Genomic DNA, 16114 nt, shown 5'->3' with positions numbered 1-16114 from the left:
AACTACCTCCACTCAGAGAGATGAACAAGAGGCAATGCCTCACCTGCCATGCAGTGAGACAGGACGTGCACATCAGGTGGCCACATGGTTCAATCTTCACATCCTTGTCGTTTTCAGCACATATTTTACACAGCTGAAATGTGGAGCCCATCTCGCAATACAATTCATATTGTTCCTTGGGGAAAGATAGATAGACATGGTTGATACTGTAAAATAACAAGCATGATAAGTCATAGCTACAAGAAACCCAACAGAAGATTTGCAGGAAAAAAAAATATTCCTAACACAAGAACACACTGCAAAGGAGAAAAGAAGTCTGCAAAGATTTCACTATAATTTTATGTATATATCATACATCTATCAAGCTCTGAAAAAAGCTTCAAGTTATCCTAGCTTTTCATTTAGATGTCCCAAGAACAGTCTAGGAAAGCAGGGCTCAAGATATGCTGGATGGCACAAAAGAATGAATATTTGGCAGAATATTCTAAAAAAAATCCTGAAATCTGTCAGCTTAGGTAAAGCTTTACCTAACCTTTGCAATCTCCTCTGCCCATTCCTACCATCAAAGATTTCTGCAACTCCTGTAAAATACAATATGTCAGCCTTAAAAACAAGCCTTGCGGGTACCAAGCATGACAGAATTGGATAAACAGCTACAGAGGCTAGACATTAGAAAGAAAGCAAGCAATTTTGATGGGACAGAATGCTTTGCTCACCTGTGTAACTTTAATGTGGTCCTGAGGCGTAGGCTCACACAGGCCAGTCAAGTCAGGGTTCTGATTCCGGCCATCAGGGAATAAATAACTGTAAGCAGTTGGGGGAAAAAAGAGATATATCTCTCTATATATGCATACACACACACACACACAAACACACATATGAGGTTTCTTTGGGGGGATGGTGGAGGAAAGAAAGAACGAGGCTGAACAAGGGTGGGAATTCAAGGTATTTACATTCAGAAGAAGTTTTGGAAGAATTTTCCTACTGGACAAAACCCAAACACGTCATTCTTAAAAATAAAAAGAAGCTTGTCTTCCTTCCTGGCAGCAATTTTTATTTTAAACAGGATGTTATATGGTCCCAGGCTATTCTTCTTAAATCATCCTATAGTGAAACTGTAATATCCAGAGTAAAAAAATTGATGCCATAATATCAGTTGCGGTGGCTCAAATTAAGGACTCAACTGGAAAAGAATCTATGACAAGGGAAACACTGACGTACACTTACCGTCTGCTACTGCAAAGGACAGCACAGCTCTCCAGTGCAAAAGACAGCTGTCTGAGTATTCTCAAGTGCCAAAACAGTTAAGTATATGAATTATTGCACTGACATCAATGGGACTATTCACATGATTGAACTGTTTTGCTGAATCAAGATTTAAATTAAAAGGAAGAGCTGAGACATGTCCAAAAGGGGCTCAGTGATGTCAATAGTGGTTGCTTGACCTCTACAACATGCTGGCTCTCCTGTGAAGCAGATAATGTGTGATGAACCCAGAGGGTACGTTTTACCATTCAACTGGCTTTGAGACCTCACCTCAGGATTAAGATTTCTAAAACGAGCTCACAGTGAAAAAGGACAAAAAAACCTTAATGTTTGTAAAGTTACTTACAAGCCTTCCCTGAAGCCATCAATCAGTGCTTGAAAAAGAGGTTTGTTGTGGGGGATTGTCTGAAGAATGTTCCCATCTGCAGTGACATAGCCAATGGCCCACTGACCGAGTCGTGTACAACTCAATCGGAAAATATAACTAAAAACACACAAAGGAAAAGAAACTTCAGTTTGTACTGGAACAGACAGAAAAGATTAAATGTCAAATAGGCAGCCTTTCTCTGGTTATCTTAAGACAGCAAATAAAAACTAGTAGGAATAACTTGCTTTACACCGGCTTTCCTCAATTTACCCCCAGGCAGATCAAAAGAGAACCTTGCAATCTGATACAAAGCCAGAAAAGCATCGAAGCACTGGCCTCCAGGTGAAATTAAACACAGAATCAGGAGCAAGAAAAGTTAGCATCCTTAAAATCATTTGTTTCAAATTAACTTTTAAAAACACCAACAAACAACAAAACCAACAAACAGACTAAACAAGGCTTCCATTTTTAAAACCAGCACAGAACTAACATTACAGTAGCAACCTCCAGAAATTGACACTCAGTCCTTCCTGCATAAAGAGAAATCTGTTAGCCCTGTTGTACTGGGCCAAGTTCTACCCAGGACATTAGGTAGCCCAAAACTGCTCAGGTCCACAACCTCTGCAGAAGCATGCATTGCCCCTGACACTCTCTGAAGTCCACCAGCCCGCAGTATTACCTTGCAGCCTACTCTGCCTACCATGCTGCTTTCTGCCAGCGCAAACACTGGTCAGCTGCCTTGTCCCTCTGAAGTTTGCTTCAAACGTACACACTGTTTCTGGGGCCTGCAATCCGCTCAGCTCTCCTGGTTTTATGCACGTACACCAGAAAGTTATGGGACCTATAGACACATTCCCTTATTCATGATCCTAAGCAGCCCACCATTTCGGCTTATTCTGCCCGTGTCTGCCTCTGCCTTCTGCTCATGCCTGAGGGAGCTGTTGTGACAACCGTGGGGGTGGGCAGGAGGTAAGTCACCACACGGAGGATAATTTCCAAATACAGGGCAAGATAGTGTTTTTCACAGTTTAAATTTCTGAGGAAGGAGGACAAAAATAAAATAAACCCAATCTCCTCAGCCAGTGCAGTGCAGTAACCAGCAATGTTAGCAAGAATGATCAAAAAAGCCACTGCTGCCAAGCACTAACCTGCCAGGTTTGTGAATGAATTTCTGAAGTCGTGCTTTCACCTCATCATAGGTTAGGAATGCCATATAACCGGGATGAGTCACCGCTAGGCTATTCCAGTTCCTGAGCAAAGAGGACCATGGCTAGAGAAACAACAAAGAAATATATTAACCATGCACTTCTAAGAGGTATCAACAAATACAATATTCCTTAATCAAAGGGATCAGTTCTTCAGTAAAGAAGCAGGTTTCTTAACCCACCATAAATCCAGTAGAGGAACAAAAACCTACATTCTCCCTAGCATTTGAGCTTCTCTCTTGTTGGTGATAAAAACATCACTAAGACAGACCTTAATCAAAACTCCTTTAATAAATACCAAGGGAGAAGTCACTGAGGTCACAAAAAGACAGCTCAAGAATAGCTACCTACTTGTGTTGCTTCTGCAGAGAAAATGACTCATTCCTGAGACAGGGATAAAGACAGGAGATTAAAAAGATTATGCACAGGACCAGAAACCATGACTAGTCTGATCTCCAACACCGACTTCCGACATGGCCTCAGGAAAGTGACCTCCCCTCTCTGTCTCAGTTTCAATGTGTGTAAGGTGCTTGTGACTATTCCTTAACCACCTCACCTCACTTGGGTGTGGCAAGGATTACCGGCTAGTCTAAGATTTGAATAAATAAACCAGCACATATGATGCACAAAAAGTCATAATAACCCTTTGAAAGGTCTCAATCCTGAGAAGGGCTTGAGTGTCTAAATCACATCCAATTTTTCCAAATTTCTCAGCTTGTCTAAAAGAAGATATTAGCTCTCTCTAAGAACTTTGCATCTCTTGGAAACCTCAGCAACTCTTAACTTGCTCTTTATGTGCTATAGTTGGAAAAAGTACTGAATGAGATCAACTACATTGCAACACCGAACATGGGAATTTTTCATCTAGACACATCTTAATTACAACCCACCCTATCACAGGGGAAAAGGCAAGTCAGAGCCAAAGAAGTAAGTGTTTGTTCTTGTAAATACCCAATTGCACCACCAGAAGCTGTGTTTTTGAGTTCAGCACTATTAAAGACTGTGGGTTAGAATTTTACCTACTATTAATATCACTTCAGTAATATAGATATTTCTTGTGCACGTAACACAGACATGTCCACAACATCCTGGCTGTGTCAGTTCAAAAGCTACAAAGCCCAAATTTCCATGCTTGTGTTCCACCCTGAACACCCACCCACCCCCTGGAAAATAAATCTGACAAGAAAGAAAAGGACAAGGAAAGACAGACTGATAAACTACGCTTCATATTTCCTGGCTTACAGAAATTGTGTCAGAACTTCAGTCTAAAAGTGACCTCTGAAAGGGAAAAACTGATTCATGGGAGGATACTGAACGTGCCTTACAGTTGCAGTATGTCTTTAGACAATTTTTTCTTCTACAACCAGAAGTATCACACACTTTTACTACATTGCAGGGTCCTAAGTATTGTAAGAGCTGTTTAGGTGATGAAGGGCAAGACAACCAAATCCCTTACAGCATAAATAATGCCATTTTAGTGTGTAAAATACAGCTTGTCCTGGGAAAAGAGTCTAACCTGAAGCACTGAGACACGTTTCAATTGATTCCCACTCTTCAGTTCTTACCTGAAAAAGTCGCGTGAAGATATCAAATTCAAATACTGAAATGTAGTCATTGCACGTCAAGTCAATTGTTGACTTCAGGGCCATGGCCTCCAGCCCTGAACTGATTGGATGCACTTCATGCAAGGCCTGACGGAAGCTCTTCCAAGGAACGATGGTCCTGTGGAAAACCAAGCCATCTGTAAGTGTGCTATCTCTGAAGACCACCACCATGTACGCACTTTACATATTTTTTTTTGTGAGTATGCACTTCATGATAATGGTAGAGAGGAATATCAAAATTAGCCACAGGCGATTTACTCATGTTATACAAGCACAGGATTTCTTGGTACTGCAGGAAATTAGCAGCTAAATGAACTTCAGACAATTCTCTCTGCATATATAAAATTATGGAATCTGAAGTCCAGCTCTGCTTTCTCCTTTCTCGTTTTCTGCAGCCCTATCATGGCAACGCTTGGATGTACCCTGGCCTGTATACAACACCATCATTTGGTAAGAATTTCATAACGTTGCAGCTGGTAGAGAAGGAGTTAACAGGAAATCTTTTAGTAGAGGTCTAGGTAGTTAAACAAAAAATAATTTAAAAACTGCAAACAATTCTCTAAAGAGTGATTAACAGAAGTAAGATAATCAGAAGTCAAAACAGAGGTTCCTGTTTAAAGGAATATTTTCCTTCTTTTAAAGTATCAAGTGGAATAGAAATATAGAAAGAACAAGCCTAGCTTCAGACAACTGTGTTATTCATGAGTAAATATATTATTGCTTTTTGTTCTGACAGCTACTAATTAAACTCTTTATGTGAAGTACCTTAGTTAGAAAGCAGTATCCAATTCCATTAACTTCAATCCTCAAACATTGCTCTACAGTTCACTTAGTGTTTTACTAGATACAAAAGTTAAAACTGACTTTTCAACAGTTTGCAGGCAAATATACATTGCACTTTGCTTTCCCCTTCATTCTATCTTAACAAAGCCATTAGGCAAACTGACAAAGTTCAGAGAAGTCAGAAGAAAGGTGACTAAGTGATTGGAAAGACTAATTGGAGGGAAGATGAAAAGAATTTAAATATAATGGCTTAGCTAAAGGACAACTAATACTGGGGGCATGGTAACCTTTGTAAGAAGAAAGCAGATTATTTTGCATAGTTTGTGGAGCTTATTACAAGTTAAGGAATTAAATTAAGGAGAAGAAAATTTCAGCTGAATAATCGAGGGAAACCCTCAACAGTACAAGAGTCTCCTAGGGAAAGTGGGGAAAGACCCATCACTTGACACACTTAAAACAAGACAGGACAAAGAACTAGGAAATATAGTGTAGGAACAATCCTGTATCTCACCCCAGAGAGTGGACCAAATGACTCATCCCTCCCATCATTCATTTTAACCTGACAAAAACCTTTCTGAACTGCAAAACAGAATTTTTGAAAATACACAGTGCTTTGTACAATTTGTTCCCACATCTCTACTTTTAAGCACAGTTAGAAACTTACTTTTCACCAAAAGCCTTTCTCCAAAATTCTGCAGCATCTGCCTTGGTGATCCGGAAAGTGTCTCCCTGGAAAAGGCCGCTTGGGAAAATGCCTTTGAGTTCTGCCAGCATATGGCTGAATATCAGGGATAATTTTGTCAGGTTACGCCTACAAAGGACCACAAAAACAAACGTTTCTTTTAGAAAAGACAGATGTGGTTTACACATGAACAAAACAAAAACAGTACCTATTGCAACTCAAGAAGTATCCCAGCCTAGAAAACTCCTCTTATTTGGGACCATGTTTCAAGTATTTACCCAGCATTCAGAACACATCCATCACATGGTACTTATCAGCAAGCCCTCTGTGTGTTGAGACATTTTCAACAATGACTAACTCTGCATAACCAATTTGAGGTGGGCAGGTTACTTCCAAGGCAAACTTCCCCAAGGAAATACATTCACAGAAAACGTCCAAATTCAATATTCAGACCTTACTTATTAAGTAACAGCATAATCGGAGCCAAAACATCATCAGACTCCTTTGCTCTTGGGTCTGAAAATTCCTTATGAGATAACATTAAACTACTACTGCCTTGGATCACAGAAGGATCATGTAAGCTGAATGTCTTTCCAATTCTCTGGAGGGCCCCAACACAGAGTATTTGCTCAGAGAACGTCTAACTGATAATAACAGGCCCAGATCCCAAGGGAAGGTCAAAACACCTGCAGGGTTTTTCTAAAATGGTAATAACTTACATATGGTCAGGGCGCTCAACCATATTCTGTTGAGTAATTATCCAATTTGAATTACAAATTGATACCCCAAGTCCGTTCTCTACCTGATGACATTCATACATCAGGAGTGCTCTAGTCCATCAGGGTACGGCCTTTTCTAAACTGAAGAGGGAAAGTGGAAGAAGATGAGAGCAGATATTCTCTGCAGGGATATTTCTAGGCCAGAGGCTTTTTTTTCACCCCTACGTCACATGCTTGAAGATAAAAGAAGGAACTAGTATCACGTGGGAAAGGACAACTGCTAAGTTATGTCCAACAGACCAGAGCTGGTCAGAAGACTGCATCAACCACCAAGGCACTGCACAGACTCAGTCATGACACTGAGCAACAAGTTGTTTTGCGGACTACAAAATCCTGAAGCATTTAGAGAGGGGCTAGAAGCATCCCCAGTCACACAGCATCTTCTTAATGCCTTGTTTTCCAAGCTCTGTAAGTATGCTACTATTGTAGTGTGCCATCTCCCTGAAGACAGTTGTGTTTGGCAGCAAACTACGCTTCCCCAGGTTTCAGCCTTTCACGAATTTCTAGTATTCTGGCTGGACTGGTTCCAACTTATTAATCTTGGACATTTTTCAGATACAACTTGCTCCCTGATTTCAGAACTGACCTCCAGCTAAGGGAGATAGCTAACTGCCTCCAACCTTTCTGAAAAAGTTCCCTGGACATTCGGGCTTAGGTCTTCTAGCTCCATATCATACTTTCATAGAGTCTAAACTCAAGTGGAAGTGACCTACTTTGCTTGACGTATATTCTACCATTTAACTCAGCTCCACGTGAGCCCTTTCTCCATGCTACAGTCTGGGTAGACCAGAAGGTATACAGGACTCAAAACTCCAAATCTTCTTTGACAGTAGTTCTCCTCTTTTACCCTTATTTATTCAACTACATTTTAATTTGTGTCTTAGCAGTGAAAGGTGCTCAAACTGTTTATAGAAGGTCCAGCTATACAGCAAGGCATCCTGGTTTTTGCAATTTCATACATGTCCAATAACAACAGGTGCTCAAGATTAACACAAGTAAAACCACGCAGATGCTAGATGTGTTACAGACTCAAACTGTTTGTATTTTAAAGCAGCTATACATTTTGGTTGTTTGATTCTATAAACACAAACGGAAAAGATTTGCTGTTCACCACTCTTTGTCAGTTAACTGGGCTCCCCAGAGAAGGGCTGTCAGAAATTCCCCTTGCCTTACCAGTGTATCACAGCTTCCAGTCACCTTGGTTTTGCAATTCTGTTATACCTTTGAAGTGCTACTGCAATTCCCCATCTTCTGCTTTTAGGAAGAACATCTTTAAAGAAACCAACTAACTATAAAGAACCCTGCATGTAGGAAAAACTATGCTGTATCAGAAAGTAAGGGTTTCCTGTATGATCACGATCACATTTATGAAGATGAGTGGCTCAGGACCCAGACATATGGATACACAGAAGCTGCAGCAGTACAAAACCAGGCTGTTACTTTACCAGTAGTATCTGTTTGTGCATCTCCCCACCCTGGTATAACCCTAAGCAATTCAAAGTTGTGTATTCCTCTTTCCAGTAGCAGATAAGCAACTTTGCATTTACCAGGGGAAGGCTCAGATTCTGAGGCACAGCCACTGGCTAATCCTACAAAGATTATTTAACTGTAAACTCACACCTCAGCTCCCTCCCTCCCTCCGATAGGTTCCACCATGTCCCTGCACTGTCTTTGGCTGACAAACATGAGAGAAAAAAAATGCAAATCAGAGGTTCTAGCTGCAGAGCTTGTTCCCCAAGCTGTCTTCTGAAAGCCCTCACTTCCATAAAATGACAGAAAAGATGAGAGTTTATGGCAGTGCAAGGAAAAAAAAGCAAACAACATGCTATTGTGAAACATTTAATCCATCTGCAGCTCAAGCAAAAGAGATGGTATTTTATTTGCTGAGTTTATAAAAACGAAGGCTTGAGCAAAACCTGCTAATTACTTTGTTACACTTACATGGAAGTAATTGGTAAGAATTAAATTCTGAATCCTTTCCTTTAAGGGGTTAGCACGCTCTTTGTGTGCAATCTGACCCTCAAACAGGAGGCTAAGGGAACAAGTGCATGGTTTAAACAAAGCAACAGTTAACACTGCAAGAAGTCAAGATGTATTGCTGGGTCCGGTTGCTTATCACTTCCGCCTAAGAGCCTTCTCCCTTATCTAGTTTCAGGAAGTGCTTGCACTCAGCTGAGCACATCATTTCAGCAAGAGAAGTAAGAACTTCCACAGGCATAAGGATGGATAAACAAATGTTTGGGGTTTTTTTTTTTTTTGGGGGTGTTTTGTTTTGGTGGGGTTTTTTTGTGGTTTTTTTTTTTGTTTGTGTTTTTTTGTTGTTTTTTGGGTTTTTTTGTGGTTTTTTTGGGTTTTGTTTTTTTTTGTTTTTTGTTTTTTGTTTTTTTTTTTTTACACACAGACAGAGGGACTCTTTACAAAAAAGTTTCTAATACCTCAACACCTTCAATTCTTAAGGTAAGCATCATTTTTTACAAATATTCAGATGTATCTTAGGTAAACAATAGGAAAAACACAGGAAGTGAACATAAAGAACAGCAAATTACAGAATATTTTGTTAGTAACTAGCTTTTACATACAGCAACCAGTTACCCATCCTGTGCTAAAAGGACATTTTCTTTCAAGAGTGCACTCCTTTATTTTAACAAGCCAAGTCACACAGACCAAATAAATGCTTGCAATTACAGTGAATGTTTTTTAATTGGCACGGTGAAGTTTAGTGATTATGACTTTATTTTATTTTTAGTAACATCAGCAACTGTCCTCATCTCAATTGCTTCAACTAAACAGAAGCAAGAGGTCTCCCGGAAAAAGGGTAATATTTTCAAAGAACACTTAAAATTACTTAGACCAGAGATTCCCAAACATTTTTGGCCACAGACCTCCAGCAATCTTCCATGTTTCTTTTAGACCACAATGGCCCTCTTCCAAACTTTCAGCTAAACACAGTGATGAACACAAATACTGTTACCAAGAGCTGCACCAGGGGTATGCCAACCGCAGTTTGGGAATCACTGACTTAGACGCCTAAATCCCACTGACAGTCAGTGGAATTTAAACATCTGTCATATAAGCACTTTTGAAAACGTTACCCAGGGACCGCAGGCCACATCAGTTGGCTCTCCTCACTGTTTGCAACCGAGCTGAAGGCAACACCTGTACCAGCCTCAAACGAAAAACTATGGCATGTTTCTGTTCAGTGGTTACGTCCAGAGACAGAGCAACAGCTACAGTTTAGGTAGGATTTTATGTTCCTGCAAGTGCTTTCACACATACATGTAAAGCGTCTGGTTAGACAGTGAATCAACGACAATGTAAAAAGTGAAAGCTTAGAAAGCCAAATATTTTTCCACCCTATGCAGTAACCAAATATTTTACTAAGAAACATACGCAGCTCTAGCATGGAGGCATTATTCCTTTCGTACACACAATGTTAACAGAGAACCACTTCTTTAACAATCTAGAAACATCACCAGAGCCTGTTCAGCTGCAGTTACACTCGCCTGTAAAATCCTGCCACCTTGACACTGACAAGGCTCTGAAGATGCAGGTTTCAAGCAACCATTTTTGGGGAGCAAAGACCAGCACGAAGCAAGACTGTTTCTTCAGTTACCCGGTGCTCCCCAAGGCCAGGCTGGGCCTGCTGGCGGCTCTGCAGGCTGAACAGGCATGTTCCTTCATCCTCCCTCCTCCGTGCCCCCCTCCGCTGTGGTTGTGCTACTTCCTTCCTGCTTCATGACTGCTTTTGCTCCACGCATCTTAGCAGAAGTCAGAAGGTCGAGCAGGCACTTCCATTTGCACTGCGGGCCGGGCGCCAGCTGGGCTTTCTGATGCTGTTGCCTCCCCCAGACCTGCAGCAGATTTTTCTTTTCCAGTTTCCTGTTTGCTGGACAAAAGCGTTTTTCCACTGTATAAGCCCAGTCTTGCAAAACCATTAACGGCAGAGGACGGCTTTAATCAGAGCATCGCCTCTTTCAGCTTTGTCGACACAATTAGTTAAATTCATTCACGTTACAAATGACTAAAATGCCTTTCTTACCTCAAGGCAATGTTAATATAGTACTACCATTTCTGCCGCTGCCAGCTAGAATTTTTTCATTTTCTTCCAATATCTCTTCACTACTTCACAGCTAACCAACTGACACAGTGTAATTTTGTTCCTCACACATAGCAAGGAGACTGCTCCACTGGATGATTCAGTCACAATATTGTTCTCACATGCCATAATTTGACACGTCAAGTCTGTAAAGCTCATTCTGTTCAAAGCATGCTACAAACACCGCTGTACAGAGGAATTAAGAGCTGTAACACAACACGACCAAATACAAAAGTGCATATTTCTTATATAGGACCAAGTTTTCCAAGGGATTTTTGTATTTGCAATCCCAGTGACTTCAGTTACACACGTGAACACTGGGTTTTCACAAATAGCATTCAGCCACTCTAAGAATAGGCTGCGATTAACAAAGATTCTTCACCGGAAGCTAAAGCAAACAGAGCCACACCTCCACCTCAGCCCCAAAACGAAATTAAGCTGAACATGATTCAACTGACTTCATTTCAACACACTTTTGAGAAAACACACTATTTCATGAGATCAGCACCAAACTGGCTAAAATTACACAGCAACAATGAAGATTCAAGTAGTTAAAAAGAATTCAAATCATAGGACCTAAGTTATCACAGAATTATAGAATGGTTAGAGTTGGAAGGGACCTTAAAGATCATCGAGTTCCAACCCCCCTGCCATGGGCAAGGACACCTCCACTAGAGCAGGTTGCTCAAAGCCCCATCCAGCCTAGCCTGGAACACTTCCAGGGATGGGGCAGCCACAAATTACCGTAAAACCATCCTATTTCAAACTCAAGAGAAGGCCCTCCCTACACATCACCTTGGCTGTTTAAAGGGGCATGACCCAAAAATGCAGCTCACAACAAGAAATTCACTCAGTACACTGGAGGGATGACTACACAGCATTTTCTAAAAAGTACACCTATTTATTCTAATGCAAGATTAAGGGAAAAAGCATTACAGAGGATGTGGGAGAGTCTGACACCTTAGGACTAAACTCATAGACTGAAGGCTCCTAGAAGAGATGCTGCAGTTTCTGACTGCTGCTGTCCACACAGAATTGCAGAATGTTCACTCAGGAAAACTCAGATGCACCATTTCCTTTCTTCAGAAATTCTATGTTCATTTGGTGAAAGAATTACAAACTCGTGGCTTGGAAATGAGAGGATTGCTCAGTTAAACTGAGGGAAAACACACTGTAATTGCGGTACTATTATTTATTCATTGCTTCTGCTGAAAACTTGTGTTTTTTTAAACTACTGGCAGTCCAAATGGCTTCTGTAGTACCCCAGTCTCATGTCTCCAGTGGCTCTCCCCGTAAGTTTCTGACATGCAGAGCTGCAAGCTCATCCTAATTATTTCACTAGTTGAGCAATCAATGCTTGCTTTTCCGTAAATCACACCTCAAAAGCTTATTGATGGATAAGACTTCCTTCAGCACTTTGACATTCTTCTGAATATGGGTTATTAAGTTTTCTGAGGCACAAAAAAAGGTTTTTTTACCTCATTTTACAGGTGAGGCAGCTAAAGGACAGAGAGAGGAAGTGCTAGAAGCTAGAACTACAGCTAGGGAATTTCTAATTCCTTATCACATGCTCATTAGTAAGTGGATAGTATTCTGCAATAAGTACTACTGCAAGAAATTATAACTAAGGAAATACAAGTTTCCTGCCCTCTCAGTTCTGGGGTTAATTTGGAATTAGACACTTGGCACCAGATGATGTTTAGGTGACAGGGTTAGCATCCACCACAGGTAAACAAAAGATCCAGTACATAAGAAAAAAAATATATATCCCCAATATCACAGTTCTTGAGCCCTGCAAAGAGCCAAACGTTTCTTTTTCCTGTAAGTACTTTACATCTAACAATTTGATATTTTGAAGATTTAACAGCTAAAAAAACCCACACAAACAACAACAAACAAACCCCAGCTCTTTTAACAAGTCTCCGACAACTAAAATGCACCTTTCAAAAACAACAAAGGTGTGAGTTTATCATATAACGCACGCTTTTCAGACGTTACGAACTATGCACCAGACATGAGCAGTTAGACCCAATTTCAGCAGATGGTGGCTGCGCCTGGCTGCAGGAAGAACAACTGTATCTTATACCTTACTACCACACCAGCAAAGAGTTTTCTGCGTGTTCTCCACATTAACATAGAACTCCAGCCTATGCATATAAGCAGTAAGTGGAAACGCTTGAGGTGATCCCAAGATGTCTTTTATAACTCTGAGACAGCTCCAGAGTCCTCTACACACAGTAATCAGTTTTAAAAATAGAAACAGCGGAACTACTTTCAACAAAACTTGCAACACAGGAAGTGAATGAAATTCCATTTAACTATTACTGGCTCAACAGAAGTCACCTTACAAAGTTATGCTGGACCACTGCTCTGTCACATTTACAGTTCTTCCACAGGACAACTAATATAGCAGACTAATGGCAAACCAGACATTTTAGAATCAGCAAATTAATTGCTTGTACTACAGAATTTTACAGCATCAGCTAATGCTGCATTGATTTTGTAGACTAGCGCATCCCGGCACCCTTTAGAAAAAAGGAAACAAGCACATACCATTTATCACCTCTTGTTAATATGATATTTGGCTCCAACCATACTTCTGCATTTAAAGAACTACAGGCTACAGCGTGAAAATCCAGTTTTTTTCTGTATTTAAATATTATAGAAAGCACTTTAATGAGAATATTTAATTTGTCATGATTAACGGACTTCAAAGAGCTCAATGTATACTCAGAGGATAAAGGATAACCTCTTACCTAGGTAAGAGATTAATTCTTTTACCAGATTCAAGAGACTACACGGCAAAACATACTGCTTAGAACACCACTACTCATTATACTTATATTTGGGCTCTCTGCACTGGAGTCAAAGCTTGTATTTCAGGGGTTACTTGCTTCAGTTAAAAGGAAAAACAAGTCAAAGAAGACCCCGTATTTCACACTTGATCTTCAGCTGCCTCAAAACCATCTTGGGTATCATGACGCCACTGGGCTTTCCACAGCAGAAGTAGCTGTAAGCTCTATCGCTTCATTCCCAACTTGAATCCTGTCAAAATACTAAACCCAAGATATTTTGCAACATACACGCTCCAGTACAACAGAGCTCTGGCATGTTTGCTAATGGCAGTACTTGCCCGGCCCAGAGGTGTCCGGCTGAGAGATTCAGGAACAGATCTCCATTTTTCCCCCTCACACCACGCTCATTTACCATGACCAGCTTATCCTCTACAGTAATTTTACAGTCCTTTCTACAGGAGGGTAGCAGTCAGCAAGACGCATTACCTGAGCCAGCTGTGGGTGGCACATAACTGAGTGCCATCTGATCTGCCTTCCAGAGATGAAAACAGGACAAAGCCAGCAAGTTCACAAACTGATGCCACAGAAGGTACTGCTTCTAACTGGTGGGAAGCAGCTGGCCTTAGTTTGTTCAGTACCTTCTAGTAAGCTGAAGTTTTTTTCAACACTACCTTGTAGTTCAGAACAGCTTTCACGCACCAACCCAATTTGTTTTCTGGCTGAAAGGGCTACGGCTGCAGACTTCTTCACACCAACAAAAATCCAAAACATGGCATCTCAGCCCTTAATCCACAAGCCAAGCACCCAAGAAACACCATGCAGTTGCCAAGTAGCAGTAACATATTTTTGACAGTGTCAAGAAATCTATCCATGTTTCAAAAGATAATTACTACAAACTAAGTAACATGTTTGCACTTCCATCCACAGTATGAAACCCATAGAGTTAGCCTTCCATAAAACTCTATGATTTTATAGGAATAAAAATCTTACTTCCTTACTATGCAATAATCTGAAAGCTTAAATTTGTGCATAAACTTGTTCAAGACAGAGTTCCAGTTTTTGATGGAAAGATAACTAAAATAAGTGCAAGTTTATGCCAATCATGCTAAGTGTTACTTAAGTTCCACAACTATCACCTAAACTAGCAATTTAAAGCCAAATTAAAAAGAAATAATTCACATTCCTCTCTCCAACAACATTTAAATGACAATGAATTTCTTCTTGGGTAATAAGCAGTTAGCTAGTGTTCATATGCTGGAGCCTGGCAAGGAAACCTTTCTTGTGGGCAGCTTTGGAGCCTGTTCTTTTCTTTAAGATGTTCTAATTTAAATGCAGATGCAGACTTCACACTAGTGGGTTTTGTCAAAGAAAAAAAAGTATTAGCTGTATTAGAAGGAAGTGACAGAAGGAGGACACGCACACACCACGCACCATTTGAGCTCTACGTTTTATACTATCTCTTTTTCACTGGGCAGAAGTATGCACAAGCACTCGAAAATATGAGATTAGAGCACTAACCCTCCCTCCCCCCAGAGAGCTTTTCTGGTTCATGGCTTAGCACAAGCGTTTTCCAACTCTTTCCTCTTTAAAATCCCAATTTTTTTTCCAAGTCATTCTTCATGTGCTTCCTTCCGCTTTAGAGATATGCATGGTCATTTCCAGTAGACATTAAATATTGGGAGCATTTTCCTGTGTAAATTAGTAAGTCTTCACCTTGGAGCTACAAAAGAATATGAAATCCTGCTGAGCCAGCATCCCGTAAGTCTATTGTCAGAGACACAACAGTTAAATATGGACTAGCGTCCCACACATTTTTTGCAACTCCATGTTATATGGAGAGGGTTTATGATACTCCCTGTTTAACTCCATTTTCTTCTCTATAGATATGTTAGTTTTGTTAATCGTGTTTGTTAACAGTTTGTTTCCAGAGTATGCAAGCTAAACTAGTAAAATAACTTGTGCTATTTCCTAAACATCCAGTCCACATCCCGAGTAATTACTTCTCCTCAGCCTTTCACCTAACCCCCACCCTCCAGCTTGCATAACTGCATTCTCACATGGAAACATTTGCAATGATCTGACTTTATTAGAAAACAAGTTTTCTGAATTTTCTCTCATAATAGACTATTTTAACATAAGCAGTCAATTTGATTCATTGATTAAAAACGGACTCTTCAGCCTAATTCATCCTTTCCCAAGTAACAGACAATTTCTATCTCTGTCTGCTGATCAGAAAGCTATTTTTCTGTCCTGCTATGTGAAGTATAATCTATTTACACAACTGCAAAAAAGCTGCTGCAATGAGTAATTTATGTAGTGGGGAAAACTGACAAATGACAGCTCCTCTGTGCAAGTAAGGGGTCTGGAGAAGTAAAAGCTTTCTGCAACAGAAACAGAAAATATTCCAACATAACCACTGAGCCTCTAAATTAAACTGTAATCAAGAGCTTCGCCAAGTTTAGCATGTTCACAGTAGTTGTGGCATTAGCATTAATAGCACTATCAATCAACGGAACCATCACATTGCAGGAAAAAAA

General features: G+C 40.3%; 1 protein-coding gene across 1 annotated transcript in view; it reads right to left on the bottom strand.

The window, feature by feature from the left end:
* Nucleotides 1-16114, bottom strand: part of CBL (Cbl proto-oncogene) — a 43288-nt gene that overhangs the window by 14492 nt on the left and 12682 nt on the right. The window contains exons 3-8 of the mRNA XM_074162353.1: nt 5890-6036; nt 4404-4560; nt 2782-2903; nt 1613-1750; nt 717-804; nt 44-175 (exon numbers count right to left, since the gene is read on the bottom strand). Coding sequence (XP_074018454.1) covers nt 44-175; nt 717-804; nt 1613-1750; nt 2782-2903; nt 4404-4560; nt 5890-6036 — 784 coding nt within the window. The remainder of the gene's footprint in view (nt 1-43; nt 176-716; nt 805-1612; nt 1751-2781; nt 2904-4403; nt 4561-5889; nt 6037-16114) is intronic.

The sequence above is a fragment of the Numenius arquata genome, chromosome 22 (genome assembly GCF_964106895.1).
Source record: "Numenius arquata chromosome 22, bNumArq3.hap1.1, whole genome shotgun sequence".
Classification (NCBI taxonomy): domain Eukaryota; kingdom Metazoa; phylum Chordata; class Aves; order Charadriiformes; family Scolopacidae; genus Numenius; species Numenius arquata.
Note: the sequence above shows the minus strand (reverse complement) of the source record. Positions and strands in the feature narration are given on the sequence as shown.